The sequence below is a fragment of the Falco biarmicus genome, chromosome 6 (genome assembly GCF_023638135.1).
Source record: "Falco biarmicus isolate bFalBia1 chromosome 6, bFalBia1.pri, whole genome shotgun sequence".
Classification (NCBI taxonomy): Eukaryota; Metazoa; Chordata; class Aves; order Falconiformes; family Falconidae; genus Falco; species Falco biarmicus.
Window position 1 is genome coordinate 72,912,300 of NC_079293.1, and position 16,527 is coordinate 72,928,826.

At 58.1% G+C, this 16,527-nt stretch overlaps 1 protein-coding gene across 9 annotated transcripts in view; it reads left to right on the top strand.

Annotated features, from left to right (window-relative positions):
* PTK2B (protein tyrosine kinase 2 beta) overlaps positions 1–16,520 on the top strand; it is a 29,305-nt gene extending 12,785 nt beyond the window's left edge. For 6 of the 9 annotated variants that reach the window (XM_056343743.1, XM_056343741.1, XM_056343742.1 and 3 more), the window contains 30 exons: positions 365–612; positions 2,459–2,637; positions 2,764–2,851; positions 3,221–3,300; positions 3,494–3,556; positions 3,929–3,983; positions 4,799–4,939; positions 5,935–6,009; positions 6,103–6,204; positions 6,633–6,750; positions 6,977–7,016; positions 7,107–7,153; positions 7,480–7,533; positions 7,899–7,996; positions 8,088–8,172; positions 8,726–8,826; positions 8,923–9,038; positions 9,255–9,355; positions 9,588–9,677; positions 10,223–10,427; positions 10,882–10,990; positions 11,122–11,187; positions 11,877–12,002; positions 12,806–12,952; positions 13,675–13,710; positions 14,004–14,031; positions 14,432–14,478; positions 14,749–14,895; positions 15,283–15,363; positions 15,449–16,520. In XM_056343743.1, the coding sequence (XP_056199718.1) occupies positions 406–612; positions 2,459–2,637; positions 2,764–2,851; positions 3,221–3,300; positions 3,494–3,556; positions 3,929–3,983; positions 4,799–4,939; positions 5,935–6,009; positions 6,103–6,204; positions 6,633–6,750; positions 6,977–7,016; positions 7,107–7,153; positions 7,480–7,533; positions 7,899–7,996; positions 8,088–8,172; positions 8,726–8,826; positions 8,923–9,038; positions 9,255–9,355; positions 9,588–9,677; positions 10,223–10,427; positions 10,882–10,990; positions 11,122–11,187; positions 11,877–12,002; positions 12,806–12,952; positions 13,675–13,710; positions 14,004–14,031; positions 14,432–14,478; positions 14,749–14,895; positions 15,283–15,363; positions 15,449–15,664 (3,048 nt within the window). In that variant the 5' untranslated portion in view covers positions 365–405 and the 3' untranslated portion in view covers positions 15,665–16,520. The remainder of the gene's footprint in view (positions 1–364; positions 613–2,458; positions 2,638–2,763; positions 2,852–3,220; positions 3,301–3,493; positions 3,557–3,928; positions 3,984–4,798; positions 4,940–5,934; positions 6,010–6,102; positions 6,205–6,632; positions 6,751–6,976; positions 7,017–7,106; positions 7,154–7,479; positions 7,534–7,898; positions 7,997–8,087; positions 8,173–8,725; positions 8,827–8,922; positions 9,039–9,254; positions 9,356–9,587; positions 9,678–10,222; positions 10,428–10,881; positions 10,991–11,121; positions 11,188–11,876; positions 12,003–12,805; positions 12,953–13,674; positions 13,711–14,003; positions 14,032–14,431; positions 14,479–14,748; positions 14,896–15,282; positions 15,364–15,448) is intronic. The other 3 variants (XM_056343738.1, XM_056343740.1, XM_056343739.1) reach the window with 3 other exon arrangements.
* The last annotated feature ends 7 nt before the right edge of the window (positions 16,521–16,527 follow it).

Below are 16,527 nucleotides of genomic sequence, written 5' to 3' on the forward strand. Positions count from 1 at the left end.
TCTGGAGGTCACCAGGACACAGAGGTATTGCTTTGGAGGTACCGAGGAGGCAGACATATTGCTCTGGAGGTGACAAGGACACAAGGGTCACTTGGAGGAGCTGGACTCAGGGCCCTGGTGGTACCCAGTGGTGATACATGGCCAGGGGTGTATGATGGGAGAGGGCACCCTTTGTCACACTCTCTTTATTTTCTCTCTTTGTCTTCATCTCCACCCACCTCCATATCTCCATCCCTTCCCCACCTGCCCCAGGGTGTCCCCACTGCCTTTCCCATTCCCATCCCTCCAGCCCTCTCCCTGCCCTGCAGGATGATCCCCCAATCCCCAGGGTCCCCACCATGCCAATGCAGTGTGTCTCCTGCAGGGAAGGGATGCTCAGCTCCTAGCACCCCAGGTGTGGTGAGGATGTCAGCCATCCCTGAGCCACTGGGTCGCCCACGGAGCAGCTCGTCCCGCAGCCTGGCTGGGACACTGGAGGCCACCCTAAGCATGGGGACATTGGAGATGGACAAGGAGGAGATGCGCATCCTCAAGGTCTGCTTCTACAGCAATAGCTTCAACATGGGCAAGAACTTCAAGCTGGTGAAATGTCCTGTGACAACAGAGATCCGGGTATGTGGGGCAGGGGAGGATGGGCCAGGGGAGGGCTGTTTTGTGCACCCAGCATCGTAGCTAGCTCCTTTGCAGCCACCCTTTCCCATGGCATGGTAGCCCTCAGAGCCTGTGGCTGAGAAGCACCAAAAAATGGAGGATGGAGAGAAAATCTGGCTATCTCTGGCAGCACAGGGGAGTTTGGAAAAGGTGAGGGCTCATCAGCCCCACTGCCAGTTCTGGCAGCAAGGATTGGCCCTGGTGAGTGGCTGCTGATCCCCTTCATGGGCAGCAGAGAGGACTTTCCAGACCTGGTTCATCTCATCCTGGAGAAGACATCCCCAGGTGCAGGGGACAATGGGAGGAGGCCAAAGGACAAGTGGATGTGGGACATGATGGTGCCTTGCAGGACTGGGGCTCAGCCCACACTGCTGGGACGAGGCTGGGGACTGGCAGGAGCTGAGGCCCCACCTTCCCTTCATGCCCTCTGGCCTGCACAGATGCAGGTCTTCGGTGGTGAGGGGGACAGTGACCTCCACAGCCCCAAACCCTCGATATTTCCCCATGGCCATGTCGCAGTGTCACTGCCTGCTTGGGTGACTGCCATACCTAGATATCTCAGGGGGTTACCCAGCTCTGGGGCCAGCAGCACCTCTTGCTCTCCTGCCTGACCTGTGAGCCAGGATCCAGGTCTTTTCTACCACCCCTCCAGGACTTCTGCACCCAACTCCTGCCCTTTGCTTGTGGGGACATGGAGGTGGGAGGACAGTGAAGGTGGTATTGGTGCCTTTCCATCATGGACATGGTGGCTTTGGGCTGGGAAATGTGGTCCTCACCCTTCCTACCTGGAGTCCTGCAGCTTCCTAGCTGAGGGAAGATGTGTGGATGCTGGGGATGTGCTGGCCAGCATCATCTCTGTGCTTGGGTGCTGCAGGGTTGGTGTCCACCAGGAGAGATGCACATCCAGGGGACAATGGGTGATGCTGTGCCTTCTCCTGGGGCAAGTCCTCGGGACAGCGCATTGCAACAGTCACGCAAAGGTGACCAAAATACAGCTGAGCTGGGGGTTGTTCCTCAGCACAGCTGAGCTGGGGATTTTTCCTCAGCTGGTAGGACATGGAGGGGGACAGGGTTGTCCCCATTCCCCATCTCCAGGAGGGGGTCATGGGCATAGCAGAAAGTTTCAGAGAAGTGGTTGGAGCAGGAAAGGATTCCTCAGGCTGGGGAGGAGGAATGCAAATGAAACCATGAAATGTCCACAGTCAGGCTGTCCCCAACACAGGGATGGGAGGACAGCCAGCAGGATGCAGGAGCGGAGCAAACTGGAGGCAGCCGCTCCTCACCAAGGAGAGCTCAGCCATCTTGCCCCTGGCTACTGGTTTTAGTTGGCTGGTTGGGTAGCAGAGAGAGAGCAGAGGCCTGGCAGGTCCTGGGGACTCCCTGCCCGCACTGCCCCAGCGATGGGGAGGAAAGCAGAGAAACAAGATGCACCGCCAGCTCACTGGCAGCAGTGATGCCTGCTTTGCTGCTTGCTTGCCGCTGATGCCGTGCATCGGGTGTAGCTCAGCTGAAGCATAAGGAAGGGTGGAAGAGACACACCTGGGCTTTTATCCCTGACCAAAATACATCTGGGAGGTTGGATGGGACATGTTCAGGCTGTGGGTAGTTGCAGAGCAAGCTGGAGGCATCTTTGGAGGCTTCACCTGGAGACCACTGGGGCTGGTGGCTGTGTTTGGGGCTGTGGTTGCTCCAGGAACATTTCTGTTGTGGTTGTGTTGTATTTCTTCCTTGTTTTCCTGCTGTCTAAAGCTCATCTGGAGCCTGGCTGGTGTCGCTGGGGTCTCAGCCCTGCTCCTTTTCACCCCAGGAGGTAATCAAATCCATCCTGGTGAGCGGCCGCATCGGGCCTGACATCAAGCTGGCTGAATGCTATGGGCTCCGCCTGAAGCATGTGAAGTCAGATGAGATCCACTGGCTGCACCCGGACCTAACGGTGGGCGAAGTGCAGGAGAAGTATGAGTGCCTGCACCTGGAGGCCGAATGGAGGTAGGACTCATGATGGTGGTGTCCATCTCTCTCTGTCCCCAAACCCAGGTGGGCATGGGGACCACCAAGCCCCATTAGAAGGAAAGCTCCAGCATGGTCCTCATTGAGGGGCTTTCCTGTTGCCAGGTACGATCTCCAAATCCGCTATCTGCCAGAGGATTTTGTGGAACGCTTCAAAGAGGACAGGACCACCTTGCTCTACTTCTACCAGCAGGTCAGAAGTGGCCCTGGGGGTCTCCTAGCCCCAGACAGGTCTGCTCTCCAGCCACCCTGACCCACCCCCCAGCTCTAGGAGGATGTTTCCTCCTCTCCAGCCCAGAAAACATGATTCCCAAGAGCCCCAAGACCTTGCAGCCCATTTACCTTTACCCTGGGCTGCTGACGGGCAGCCTCTGTGCTCCCATCCTGCTCCTGGATCTGTGCATCTCCATCAGGGACAGCCAGTCCCAACCCCTTCACCCTGCTCCTGCCCCTGCTGCATCCCAGTGCAGGATGCAGGAGTGTGTGGACACTGCAAGTGCCCCCTGCCAGCATCCCTTGCCAGCATCCCCCCCGCCTCCTGACCCCTGCCTCTCCTCGGCAGCTCCGGAGCGAGTACATGCAGAATTATGCCAGCAAGGTGAGCGAAGGCATGGCCCTGCAGCTGGGCTGCCTCGAGCTCAGGTACGTGCCTCCGTCTGTTGTAGCTCATCTGCTGCAGCGGGAGGGCTGGGGCGGACAAGGGAGCAGGGTCTGGGGCCATGGAGGGTTTTGCAGGGGAAGAAGGAGTTTCCACCTATTTCTTTGCCTTGGTGGGGGGACGTGGTGGGGGGACAGGAGCACAGGGAGGCTCTCTGATGTCCCTCCCTTCTCTCAGGAGGTTTTATAAGGACATGCCTCAAAACGCACTGGATAAGAAGTCCAACTTTGAGTTCCTGGAGTAAGTAGACACAGCCCATCCTGCTGGGCAGAACCCCCCCTACCCTCAAATTCCCCACCCCATCCAGCCAGTCCCAAAGGGCCAGAGCTCTGCAGATGGCCTTCATCATCCTCCTGCAGCTCCTCATCCTCCTGCAGCCATCAGCCTTCCTTATGGGGAGGGTGCATGGAGAGGGAGATGGAAACCTTTCACCCCATGCTGCATGGGTGGCTTCTCCCCGAGTAGCACCCCTTTGCCCCTCAGCACCGACTTTCCTTGGTGCATCACCCCCCCGCTGGGCTACAGCTCCCGAGGGAGGCCCCCACACAGCCCCCAGAGCCGGGGTCCCTGCGGGCCTGTTAATGTGCATGGGGGGAATTCTCTGCTCTCCAGGAAGGAGGTGGGTCTGGACCTTTTCTTCCCCAGCCAGATGCAGGAGAACCTGAAGGTGAGGGCCATGTATGGGTGTGTGAAGTGGGGCTGGGTGCATGGGTGCAAGGTGGGTAAGCATGCACGGGTGTGGCTGTGGGTGCTCATGTGTGTGCATGGAAGCACACATGTAGATTTGCACGAGTGTGCACATCTGCTTGCAATTGCGTGCACGTGTGGTTGTGCTCACATGTGGGACGACGTATCTGCATGTACACACCCGTGTGCATGTGTGTAGATGTGCACATATGGGGCCAGGTGAGAGCACCAGCGTGCACATGTGGGTTTGCACATGCATGTACATGCACAACTGCCCCTGCTCCTGTAGCTTTGCATGCACTCGTGAAGGTGTATCTGCCCATGTGTGTGCATTCACATATAGGACCATGTGTGCTCCTGTGTGCGCAGGTGGATTTGCAGACACATGTATAGGCACGTCTGCTTACACATGTGAAGGCATTATTTGCATGCATGTGCACATGTATGTGTTGTATATGTATGCTCACTGCTCACATGTGATGATGCACCTGCATGCACACTTATATGCATATGTATGTATGCATGCACACACGTGGCCGCGTTTGCACATATGTGTGCACACGCACCTGCCCACACTCATGTACATATGAAGGAGCACACACACATGGAGGCGTGATGGCACACGTGTGGACATACACGGGTGAGGGTGCATATTCATATCTGCAGGTGAGTGCATGCGTGCCTGTGTCCATGTGCGTGCACATGTCCAAGCTCAGCTCACAGCCTCTGCACCCCCACACCCCCTCTGCGCGCCAGGCGTGTGCGCAGCGTTCCTAGCAGCCACTGTGCCCACAGCCCAAGCAGTTTCGGAAGATGATCCAGCAGACCTTCCAGCAGTATGCACTGCTGCGGGAGGAGGAGTGCATCCTCAAGTTCCTCCACACCCTCTCCAGCTTCGCCAACATCGACCAGGAGAGCTATCGCTGCGAGCTCATTGTGAGTGCTCTGGATTGGCTGGGCTGGGCTGGGCTGGGCTGGGCTGGGCTGGGCTGGGCTGGGCTGGGCTGGGATGGGCTGGGATGGGAGCACATCCCCCTGCCCAGGTTGCTTTGGGGCCAGGTGTGTTGGCTATGGCCACTGTGCCAGGCAGTGTGGAGGAGGGACACTGCAGGGCAAGGACAACCTCCATCACAAGCTGGTGTTCGAAGCTGCATCTCCCATGCCCTTAAACCCAGCAAAGTCTTGCTAAAGATGCAACTGGAGTCATCAGGAGTCTTAAGCTGTTAATTAACTGTGCATAGCAGGGCAGAGGGCTGCCACTCAAAGCATCCCCTGGCACCACTTAAGCAGCACAGACCAGGGATGCTTGCAAGTGGCAGCACGGACAAAGCTACCCTGCTGTGGGCTGCTCCCTGCTGTGGTCCCCGCATTCAGATGGGGACTCAGCTGCCCCTAGCTTGGACTAGTTCCTGCAGGGGGTTTCCAAGGCTTGGAAATCACTCACTGTTCCCCCAAGGGAGACACAAACCCCAGATCCCCTGTGCAGCCCCACAGCATCACCTCCCTGATGAGAAGCTGAGCATCTCTCCCCCTCCCTAGAGTGGAGGGAGGATCTGGGGTCTCCTTTTTGGAGAATACTGAGAGGGGCTGGGGGTATGGCTGGGGCTCTGGGGACCTTCCACACGAAGGGATCCAAGCCCAGTGGGTGCAAGCCAGTGCCTGAAGTTTGCCAAATGCTTTTGGAGTGAGAAAGTGGCAAACCAGGAGCACCGGGAACCCCTCTGGAGCCAGGAGGAGAAAAAGCACCCACATTGGGCTCCTTGCCTTGCACCATCAACCATCCCCTCTCCAAACTATCCTGTCTCCAAATACCTCCAGGAAGGTGGTTTTTCCTGAGGTGTCTCACACGTTGCAGCAGGTTGAGGGGGAGAACCTGGCTCCTGGGGTACCCCCCTCCCCAAATTTACATCCTCCTTCTGCTGCTCCCCCAGCAAGGGTGGAACATCACAGTGGACCTGGTCATCGGACCCAAGGGCATCCGGCAGATGACGAGCAAGGAGGCCAAGGTACGGGCATGTGTTGGGTGCTAAATGGAGAACGGAGGGGCGGGTGCTCTTAAATCAGTTGGGCTGATGCTGGGGCTCTGCCTCTCTCCCCAGCCCACGTGCTTGGCCGAATTCAAGCACATCAAGTCCATCAAGTGCTCTAGTGTGGAGGAGGGCCGGGCTGTGCTGCAGCTGGGGCTCAGCGGCACCCCCCAGGTGAGGATGCACTGCGGGGGTACCCCAGGTGCTGGAGGAGGGGTGGGTGGCATGGGGGATCACCTTGCTGTGGGGTGGCATTGCATCCCTCAGGTTATGCAGGACTTGGTGGATGGCTCCACTTCCACTGACAGAGTTTTCCTGCCTCCAGCCCTTGCCAAAGGGAGACTGTCCCCCAAAGCAGAGGGGGTCCAAGCTCCCCTGGGAGTGCCCCTGCCTCAAGGGAAGGGTTTGGTGCCAGGCACATTGGCCATGGTATCCTGGGGTGCTGGGAACAGCAGTGCTGGAGAAACTGGGATCCAGTGCAGAACAAGGAGGTGGTCACTGAGCTACCCTGAGGTGGAGAGAAGGGGGAGGAACCCCTTGGGAGCATCCCCCAGCCCCAGCTCTGGACTCACCCATCCCGCTATCCCTACCATCTCCCCCAGTCCCTCGCTATCAAGACAGCTTCTCTGGCTGAGGCAGAGAACATGGCTGACCTCATCGATGGTTACTGCCGGCTGCAGGGGGACTTGGAAACCTCCCTCATCATCTTCCCCAGGAGAGGTGAGCACCCTGGAGAGCACCGATGCTGGCAGGGTCCCCACCCGTGCCCCCTCTGAGCGCTTCTCTGCTCTCTCCATGGCCACAGCATCACCCGTGGCTTTGGAGTGACCCTAGCTGAGACCCACCAAACTCACTGCATGTGTGGGTGAGGCACTGGGGGGCCTCAGCACCCATTAGGCTCTGATGGAGGTTGCTGGGAAATGACTGTCTGCTGTCCTCTCCACAGAGCGGGAGAAGAGGATCAGCCTGCCGCAGATCCCAGCCCCGTAAGTAGTGCCTGGCCCCAGAGCAGGGCTGGGAACCCCATCCTGCCTCCCAACCCCACTCCCTGACTCCAGCCTCCTTCCACCCCACAGGCACCTGGAGGAGAGGCAGTCCATGCTGTCGGACAGCGTGAGCATCGGTGAGTTTTTAGCTCTTCTCCTCTCTTCATTCCTCCCAGGGGATGCAGGCAGGGCTGTGGGACACCAGTACAAAGGGATTTGAGGGTTTTGTGGAGCTGGACACCCCCAGCCCTTCGGCTGGGGGTCAAGATGCAGCTGAGCATCCTGGGGGAGGGCCAGGCTGGCATCCCACATGCTCCTGATGGCCATGGTCCCTTCCACATGCTCCTGATGGCCATGGTCCCTGCGGGCACTGCTCTGGGCTGGGTGGCTGGACCCCATGAGGATGCTCACCCTGCCCACTGAGCTGCCTGAATCCCTGCCTGCAACCTCCTTCTTGCCCTAGACTCTGATATTTATGCTGAAATCCCTGATGAGTCCTTAAGACCGAGGTCTGGAGGTAGGTGCCACCCCCCTGGGTGCCCTCTTGCCCATGTTCCAACATCTCAAGGAAGCTGTCTCACCTCCTTCTGCCCACCCCAATGTCCTACCCCATCCCCACAAATTCCCTCAAAGCTGGGAACAAGGTTTGACTGTGATGCCCACCTTACCCCCCAGAGGGGCTGAAGGAGCTGGGATCACCCTACATGCCACGGGGCAGGACCTGTAGGTCCTTGCCAAGGGGGTGATGGAGAGGGTTGGTACCCAGGGATCGCCAACATCTCCCACTTAGCATGGGGGCTCTGCCCACGGAATGGGCGGTGGTACAGGCAGCTTCCCACCCACTGGTGCTGCCACCTCTGCCCTGCTCTCCTGTCCATGAAGTCCAGCACTATGGGATCTCCCGGGAGGATGTCACGTTGGGCAGGATCCTCGGAGAAGGCTTCTTCGGAGAGGTGTACGAGGGGATCTACACCACCCCAGTGAGTATCCTGCCCTCTCCCTGCCCTGCCTGCCTCCTCTGCGGTTGGGGGGGAGCGAGATAACACAGCTCCCCCCTCCTTCTCCTTGCAGAAAGGGGAGTGTATCAGTGTGGCTGTGAAGACCTGCAAGAAGGACTGCAGCCTGGAGAACAAGGACAAGTTCCTGAGCGAAGCAGGTGCACTGGGGGGGGGCACACTGTACGCTGCCCTTCGCAGGGGGACGGAGCCCACTAAACCCCCACCCTGGGGCTTACATAGCAGGGCAGAGGACAGATGTGGGGGGCCTGGTGGTGTTTGTGGCACTGCAGTGGTGGGCTGTTAGAGACAGAACCCTCGCCTGGCATCCCCTGAGGCTGGCTTGGGGACAAATTGCCATTGCAATGCAGGACAGAGCAGGAGGAGGGAGGTGGCCCATGCCTTCACCCCTGTGACAGGGCTGTTCTCCAAAATACCCGGTTTATGGGGGGGATGGATACTAGGATGGGGGATTGGGGCTGGAGAAAAGCTGCTGAATCCTTGTATGAGAGCAGATGGGCACCACCTGGATGTAGAGCTGGAAACCAGGAGCCTCAACGCCTCTCCTGGGGTATCGGGGCAGGTCTCTGTCACAAAGCTGGAGACAGAGCAGGAGGAATCACCAAAGATAGCCTAGTATATCCCAAAAGGGGTTGGGGCTTCTGGAGGGGACCCCCCTCCCATTGCCAAGTGTCTGACGTGGTCTCCCCACAGTGCTGATGAAGAAATTGGACCACCCCCATATCGTGAAACTCATTGGCATCGCGGAAGAGGAGCCCACCTGGATCATCATGGAGCTGTATCCCTATGGAGAGGTGAGCAGGGTCCCAGCGCTGGAGCCCATCCCGTGCCCCTGCTACCCTTCCTGCCCCTGCTCGGTCCCTGAGCCCCGCTCGCTTGTCCTGTTGCAGCTGGGGCAATACCTGGAGCAGAACAAGCACTGCCTCACTGTGCCCACGCTCATCCTCTACGCCCTGCAGATCAGCAAAGCCCTGGCCTACCTGGAGGCCATCAACTGCGTGCACAGGTAGGGCAGGAGGGAAAAGGAGCTGGGCAGGATGCCATGAGAGGCAGGGGAAGGCAGGACCATGGTGGGGACAGGCAGGTGGGCAGTAGGAGGATGGCAGCATCCTTTGCTGCAGACCCTTTTTGCAGTCAGGTGAGCTGGCTGTCCAGGTGTGAGGTCTCCTTCTCCACCCCTTCTTCATCCGTTCTCCCCAGCCAAGGGTCTCTGTCCTTGCAGGGATATTGCCGTGAGGAATGTCCTGGTGGCCTCCCCAGAGTGCGTGAAGCTGGGAGACTTTGGGCTCTCCAGGTACATTGAGGACGAGGAGTACTACAAAGGTAAGAGCTGTGCAGTGGGGTTGGGACTCATTCCAACCCTGTGAGGGTGGAGCAGGGATTTCTTCAGGCAGTGAAGCTGGCACACGCTGGGGGTCCCTGCAATGTCAGGACGGGGTGGTGGGAAGAGGCTGGGGCAGAGACCATGGTGAGACCTTGCTGCCCTTCTCTGCCTGCGCCGGGGCTGCCGCTGCCCTCCTTCAGTGAGCACAGCCGCTGTCTTGTCTCCCTCCAGCGTCCATCACCCGTCTCCCCATCAAGTGGATGTCACCTGAGTCCATCAACTTCCGCCGCTTCACAACGGCCAGCGATGTCTGGATGTTCGGTGCGTGGTGGAATGGGGATGGAGGGGGGTCCCAGGCTTCATCCACCTCCTGTGGCATCATCTTAATGCACAGGGACAAATCCTACTTGGGAGCAGGGCGATTAGCCCAGCCTTGCCCCGGGGGAAAGACACCTTAGGGAAGGGCTCCTGGGGCAGGGCTTCCTCCAATTCAACCACCATTAGGTGCTTTCTCCTCCTCTGGTGAATTCAGGACAGTTGTGGGGCTGAGTTAAATGTGCAGCCCCCTGCAAATATGCATCCCACTGCCTATCTACCCATCCCCATGGCCTCTGGTCTGTCTGTCTGTCCATCCCCAGCAGCCCTATGGCCAGCAGCAACCAGGAGCTGGGCTCCTTGCAGCTCACCAGGAGAGCAGGCAGCTCTTCCCTCTGCATTTTTTCACCCAGCAACCGGAAAGCCAAGTGATCTGGTGCCACACGACAAAGCATGGCACTGTCACCAGGTCCCCAAAAACACCAACAAGGGGTTGGTCCCCCAGCTGGTAGCTTTAGCATCATTTAAGGTTGCTGATGTTGCTCCTACAGCTGTGTGCATGTGGGAGATCCTGAGCTATGGCAAGCAGCCCTTCTTCTGGCTGGAGAACAAGGATGTGATTGGAGTGCTGGAGAGGGGTGACCGCCTGCCCAAGCCGGACCTCTGCCCACCCATCCTCTACACCCTCATGACGCGCTGCTGGGACTATGACCCCAGTGAGAGGCCCAAGTTCAAGGACTTGGTTTGCAGCTTAAGGTGAGTGGGGATGCAAGGGACTGATGGTGGGCTGGGGGGTTTGATGGAGGGGGAGCAAGTGGGTGGAGGAGAAAAACAAACCCATGCAAAATTTTGGGTCTGGATGTTTCTGGCCAAGTCCGAACTCAAAGGGCTGCTTGAGACCATCTGAGCCCACCTGCCCTCGGAGGAGGTTATGGTGGTGCCTGGGCTGAAATGGAAATGCTTTGCTTCCCAGGGAGGTGTCTTGCAGGGGAATCCTGACCCCACATCTCACTGGGGCCAGCCATGGTGGTGCTGGTCTGGCCAACCAGGACCAAGCTATGTCCTCCCAGTCCTTTCCTTTTGCTTTCCCATCCCTCCTTGCTCCCTCATGTTTTCCGTGGCCCGTTCAGCTCAAGCATCCCCACTCTCTGGGGTATGGGAGATGTGGTAATGCTCCCTCCTGGGGCTGTCCCCCTCTGTCTCCCTGCAGTGACATTTACCTGATGGAGAAGGAACTTGCCAAGGAACAGGAAAGGAACAACCGCCACCGGCCTCCCAAAATCATGGAACCACCGTCCTTCCAGGAGCCACCTCCAAAGGTGAGAAGAGGACAGAGCCTGTGCAGGCAGGTTCATCTCCCCGTCTTGACCTGCTTAGGGGTGCTGCAGCAGTGGGACCTCCCTGGGCTCACACCCACTGGACATTTCTCCCTCCACCCCCTCCTCCACAGCCCAGCAGACCCAGGTACAAGCCACCACCGCAGAGCAACCTCCTGGCTCCCAAGCTGCAGTTCCAGGTAAGGTTGCACAGCCAAAGCATCCCACAGGGACTTGAGCAAGGGGGTCAATGCCAGAAATCCCTGCCTGGAGCTCAAGCTCTGGGGTGCTTATGGCTCTGGGGGCTCCAAGGTGCTCCATGTCACCACCAAGTGCCTCCCAATGCCTTGCCAGCAGAACAACACACTGCTCGGGGCTCAGCCCTGCCCTGCCCTTCCTGCCCCGGGTTTTGTCCACCACTCAGAGCTGGCAGAGAGGGTTTCACCCCAGGGAAGGGGGATCTGCACGCTGGGCAGCAGCCAGTTTGCATGCCCAGCTGGGAGGAGAGAGGGTTTGCTGGTGTTACCTGGGCTGAGTGTGGCTGCCCTGCAGGAGCACAGGTCATCCCCTCTGCAAGGACCAGTGCTGGTCCCTGGAGCATCAGGGTGAAACCCTGAAGAGCAGCTATTTTGGGTGCTCTTCTGGGACTGGGAAAGGGTCCAGACAGCAGCGCAGGAGGTCTCAAGCCCATGCTCAGGGCAAGGAAGAGCTGAGCAGGGAGAAAGTTCCCAATCCTGCTGCCTGGATGAAGGCAGAGGCTGCTCCCAGTGCAAAAGCCACTTTTCCTTGCGTTGTCTGCTTTTTCCGTCTGTCTGTCTGTCTGCACTAACCCCCTGTGGCCCTGTTTTGTGCCTGCACTGCCCCGCTGCCCACCCCCACCTGCCCGCAGGTGCCCGAGGGTCTGTGTGCCAGCTCGCCTACGCTCACCAGTCCCATTGAGTACCAGTCTCCAGCCAACTCCCTGCACACCCCGCCGCTCAACCGCCACAACGTCTTCAAGCGCCACAGCATGAGGGTAAGAGAGGGATTCCCCCATCCCATGGCATCCAGAGGACATCCTGGTCCCAGGTGACCTCATCTGGGGCATGCTGGGGACCTCGCAGGAGGCGAGGACTTGGTGGGAGAGATGCTCACTGCACCATGCTCTGCTTCGTGCTGCTGCCTCTGGCGCTTCAAGCTCAATGTTGCTCTCAGCCCAGCTGTGGGAGGGCCAAATCCTGTCACCCCATGGGTGCTGTTTGTGGGCTAGAAGGATCAAGACTGCGAAGGGCTCTGGGATGTCTCCAGCTCCCTGCCATGCACGTTTGCACACGCATCCTGGTGAAGGCATGTTGGTAGATGAGAGATTGGCATGGTGTCCCCAAAAATGAGCAGGACATGGGTGGCTCCCGCTCCTTGGGGCGTTTTTTTGCCTGGAATGCCAGTGGCTGTTTGCAGCCTGAGCTTGGTTACTCGAGCCCTGAAAGCAGAGCCAGGTGTTGCTGCATATCCTGTGATAATCTGCCTGGTGTGCCAGCACAGCCACGATGTTGGTTGCATCTATGCTGTGGGCACAATGAGCTACTCACTGAGATGGCCCATGCATGCTGCCCATGGAAAGTGCTGGGATGTGGTGGTGGGAGATGTGGAGCCAGCTGGTGGTTTCCTCTTCCCTGCTGGAAACCCAGATCTTCCCCAAATTCAGTTTGGGGGGTTCATGGCTCTTGTGGTGTGGTACATGGCTTGCCTGCATGGAGCAGGGCTCTGGCTCCCGTGCCAAAATCAGGGGAGGGCTCTGGTTCCTGAGTTCCCCCTGTCACCACTGGCTCTGCACACCAGGAGGAAGATTTCCTTCGTCCCAGCAGCAGGGAGGAGGCACAGAAGCTCTGGGAGACCGAGAGGCTCAAGATGCGGCAAGTCCTGGACAAGCAGCAGAAGCAGATGGTGGAGGACTACCAGTGGCTGCGACAGGAGGAGAAGTCCCTGGTGAGTGGCCTCGAGCTGGGGGCTTCCAGCTCTTGCATCCTCTTGAAGGTGGAGGAAAACCCACTGGAGCCATCAACAACCTCTTCATGGCTGGAGAAGCCAGTTTTCCTTGGAGGAACAGCTCCTCCACCAGCCAGACCTCTTGCACCCCTTTTATTTTCCACACTTGTAAAAATCTCATGGAGCTGCTTCATTTTGAAATGAATATTTTGAAACTTGGGCAGTTGTTAAATACTTGCAATCGTGCCTTAATGAGCTTTTGTAATGCTTTTGAAATAAGGACTGGAGATAGCTAACCTGTGATTAATGTGTCAGCTTGCAGTAAGACAGGCTTGGAAGACTGAAAATCTTTTATTTGATCAGCTCAGGCAGTCGGTAAAGCAAAGCCCAGCTCCCCTCGCCCCCGGGGGCTGCTGGATGCTGAGTGGTGAACAGCTGCTTTAATTAAGCTTCGGGGGTTTTAAGCAGCAGTTTGAGGTTTCTGGTGCCCCAGCAGCAGGCGGGGAGCAGGTGGGAATAGGGGGATGGGATGGGATGGGATGGGATGGGATGGGATGGGACAGCAATGGGCATGAAGCCCCTTCCCCTCCCACATTCCTGGACCCTGCAGAGATGCATTCCTGTGATATCTTTCAGGAGTCTCATAGAAATCAGGAAAAGCACTTTTTTCCTCTCTTTTTCCTTTTTTCTATGCCTCTCACAAAGCTTCTTCACCTTTGCAGGATCCAATGGTGTTTATGAACAACAACATTCCTCCGGTGAGTGGTTGGTGCCAGCCCCAGAGAAGCCAGGTCAGGGTGTATTTGGGTGCAAGAGGTCTTTCTTTTGGGAATGTCTGGAGATCCTCATTTGTTTTGGCATGGATGGGTGATAAATTGATATATATGCCCCTTGCATTGGGAAAATCAATCTGAAAATGTTAATGGGGTAAAATACCGGTGGTGTGGAGCTCACCACCAGAACGCCAGGAGTGGATGGCGATGCCTCTTCCCTCTTCACTGCCTCTAGCCAGGACTTCGTGCCTCTCATTCACTGTTTCTTCCCCCTGCAGCTGCTCCCGGAGAAGGAGACGGATTACAGTGAGTGCCCAGGGCTGCACAGGGTGCGGGGCTGCCCATGGCATCCACCTGGGAGCACCCACTTTGGGGCTGCAAGCAGGGAGCTGTGCACTGAGCTGCAAGGAGCCTCAGAGCTGTATCCCTCCTGGCTTTGGGATCCTCCACAAAAGAAATCCCAGATAATGGGGAGCAGCTTTGCCTGCCCTAGGGGTGGAGTCTGCCTGTCTTGGGCATGGGGGTCGGAGGGAGTCAGACCCTGTGGGGAGGTGGCACCGCTGGCATGGGTGTTCAGCCACAGTGGGACATGCAGCTGCAGGGTGGTGTGGGACGCGGCACAGGTTCTAGGGGTCTTGCAGCATGCCTACGTGTCCATGGGAGCAGCTGGAGTGACTCTCCTTCCTTTCCCTTATTGATGGCATAGCGGAGTTCACAGGGCCCCCCCAGAAGCCTCCAAGACTTGGGACACAGGTAAGACCTCCTTGGATCAAGCCACCATGTTCCCAGTCCTCCTTCTCCATCTCACAGTCTCATTCCTCCTCTTCCACCTCCATCATCCCTCTGCATCTGCAAAACGGAACTTTTCTGACTCCCCCAGGCCCCAAAGCTGTCAGACAGACCCAGCAGCATCAGGGTCATGGGTGGGAGGTAAATGGGTCTGGCCAGGGCTCCCCATAGGTGTTGGTCTTTCCCTCCTTGCCCCTTTGGTTCACCTGATCCCATTGTGCCCCCCTTCTCCAGCAGTCCATCCACCCAGCCCCCACCGCCAACCTGGACCGCACAGATGACATGGTGTACAGCAATGTCATGGACCTGGTGCGGGCTGTGCTGCAGCTGAAGAATGAGATCAGCCTCCTGCCCCCAGAGGGGTACATCCTTGTGGTGAAGGTAGGGAGGGCAGGGAGGGGACAGCACTAGGCCTTCTATGGCAAATGGGGTAAGGAGTTGGGAATGAGTCTGCTGAGTCTCCCACCAAGCATCCTTCTCGGGAAGGGACCATCTCCAACATTCCCAGATCCTCCTTTGGATCCTTGGGTCAATGACGGGAGAGTTTCCAACATGTCTCACTCCTTCCTTTGGGTCCTTGGGTCAATGGTGGGAGCATTTCCAGCACGCCCTGCTCCTCCGTTGGGTCCTTGGGTCATTGATGGGAGAGTCTCCCACCATGCCCCTCTCCCCGATGGGATCCTTGACTCAGCAACACAGACTGCTCCCATGCACCTCTTTCCTGTGCCTGTACCTGGTTCCATCTTAACCCTGCCACCCTCCCCGCAGAACGTGGGCCTGTCCCTGCGGAAGCTGATTGGCAGCGTCGATGAGATCCTGCCTGTCCTGCCCGCTGCCTCCCGCACCGAGGTAGGACCAGGGAGGAGGGAAAGGGGTCTGGCATGGGGTCGTGTGCTGGTAGTACATCTGTGTAACCCCGGCGTGCTGTGGTCAGATCGAGGGGACCCAGAAGCTGCTCAACAAGGATTTGGCTGACCTCATCAACAAGATGCGCCTGGCACAGCAGAACGCGGTCACCTCGCTGAGTGAGGAGTGCAAACGGCAGATGCTGACAGCCTCCCACACCCTGGCCGTGGATGCCAAGAACCTCCTGGATGCCGTGGACCAAGCCAAGGTCCAGGCCAATCTGGTGAAGCTGTGTTTGGAGTGAGGGTAGGGGTGGAAAGAGGGAAGGATAAGGGGTGGGGAAGGAGAGGAGGAGAGGGACCACCATGCTATGGTTGGTGGAGATGGGCGGAGAGCGTTGCGGAGGAGCTGGCTTTTGTGTGTCTCCCGTGGCCTCGCTGTTCTGCTCTCCCTGTCCCCTCTCCTCCTGCAGCCACTCGTGTCTTTAGCATTGTCTTGTTGGTCTTCTGAAGAAGGGAGGCATCTGGTGACTCATCCCTGGAAAGGACTAGGGGGACCTGGCCATCCCTGAGGGTGGCTGAAGATCCCTCTGGCTCAGCAGCTCCCTGCTCCCTGGCTGCCAGCAGGTCTGTGTGTCCGTCTCTCAGCCTCTCCGAGGACAGATGGCCGCGGGCGGCATGTCGCGACGGGGACCTGGACCCTGCTCCTCGCCACTGGGAGCCAGGGGGCACAGCAGCTGGGGGAGCTGGCATCCCGGGGGGCCATGCAGGGGTCCTCAGGAGCCATCGGAGCCGGGGCCGGAGGGACTGTTTGCTTTTCCTTGTACATTGTATAGAAGAGTTTATTTAACGATGGGAAGCGGGTCCGCGCACCGCAGTGGAGCTGGTTCCAGCACTCATGGCCAGAGCGCGCCCAGCCCCGAGCCTGCAGAGCGCAGGGAGGTATGGGACCCTGCGGACCACAGCCCTTGGTGACACAAACCAGGAGAACGGTGCCTCTTCCAGCTGAGTTTTCTCCAAGCTGCTCTGTGTAAGCCACGACGGCAAACCAAGTCTCTTATTCGGTTTGTGCTTTGAGTTGGAAACCGTTCAGTTCGGGCTTTTCCCCAGCATCTTCCCACAATGCTGTTCATTCTGGCTGAGATAAACCAATGCACCAAGTCCTGCT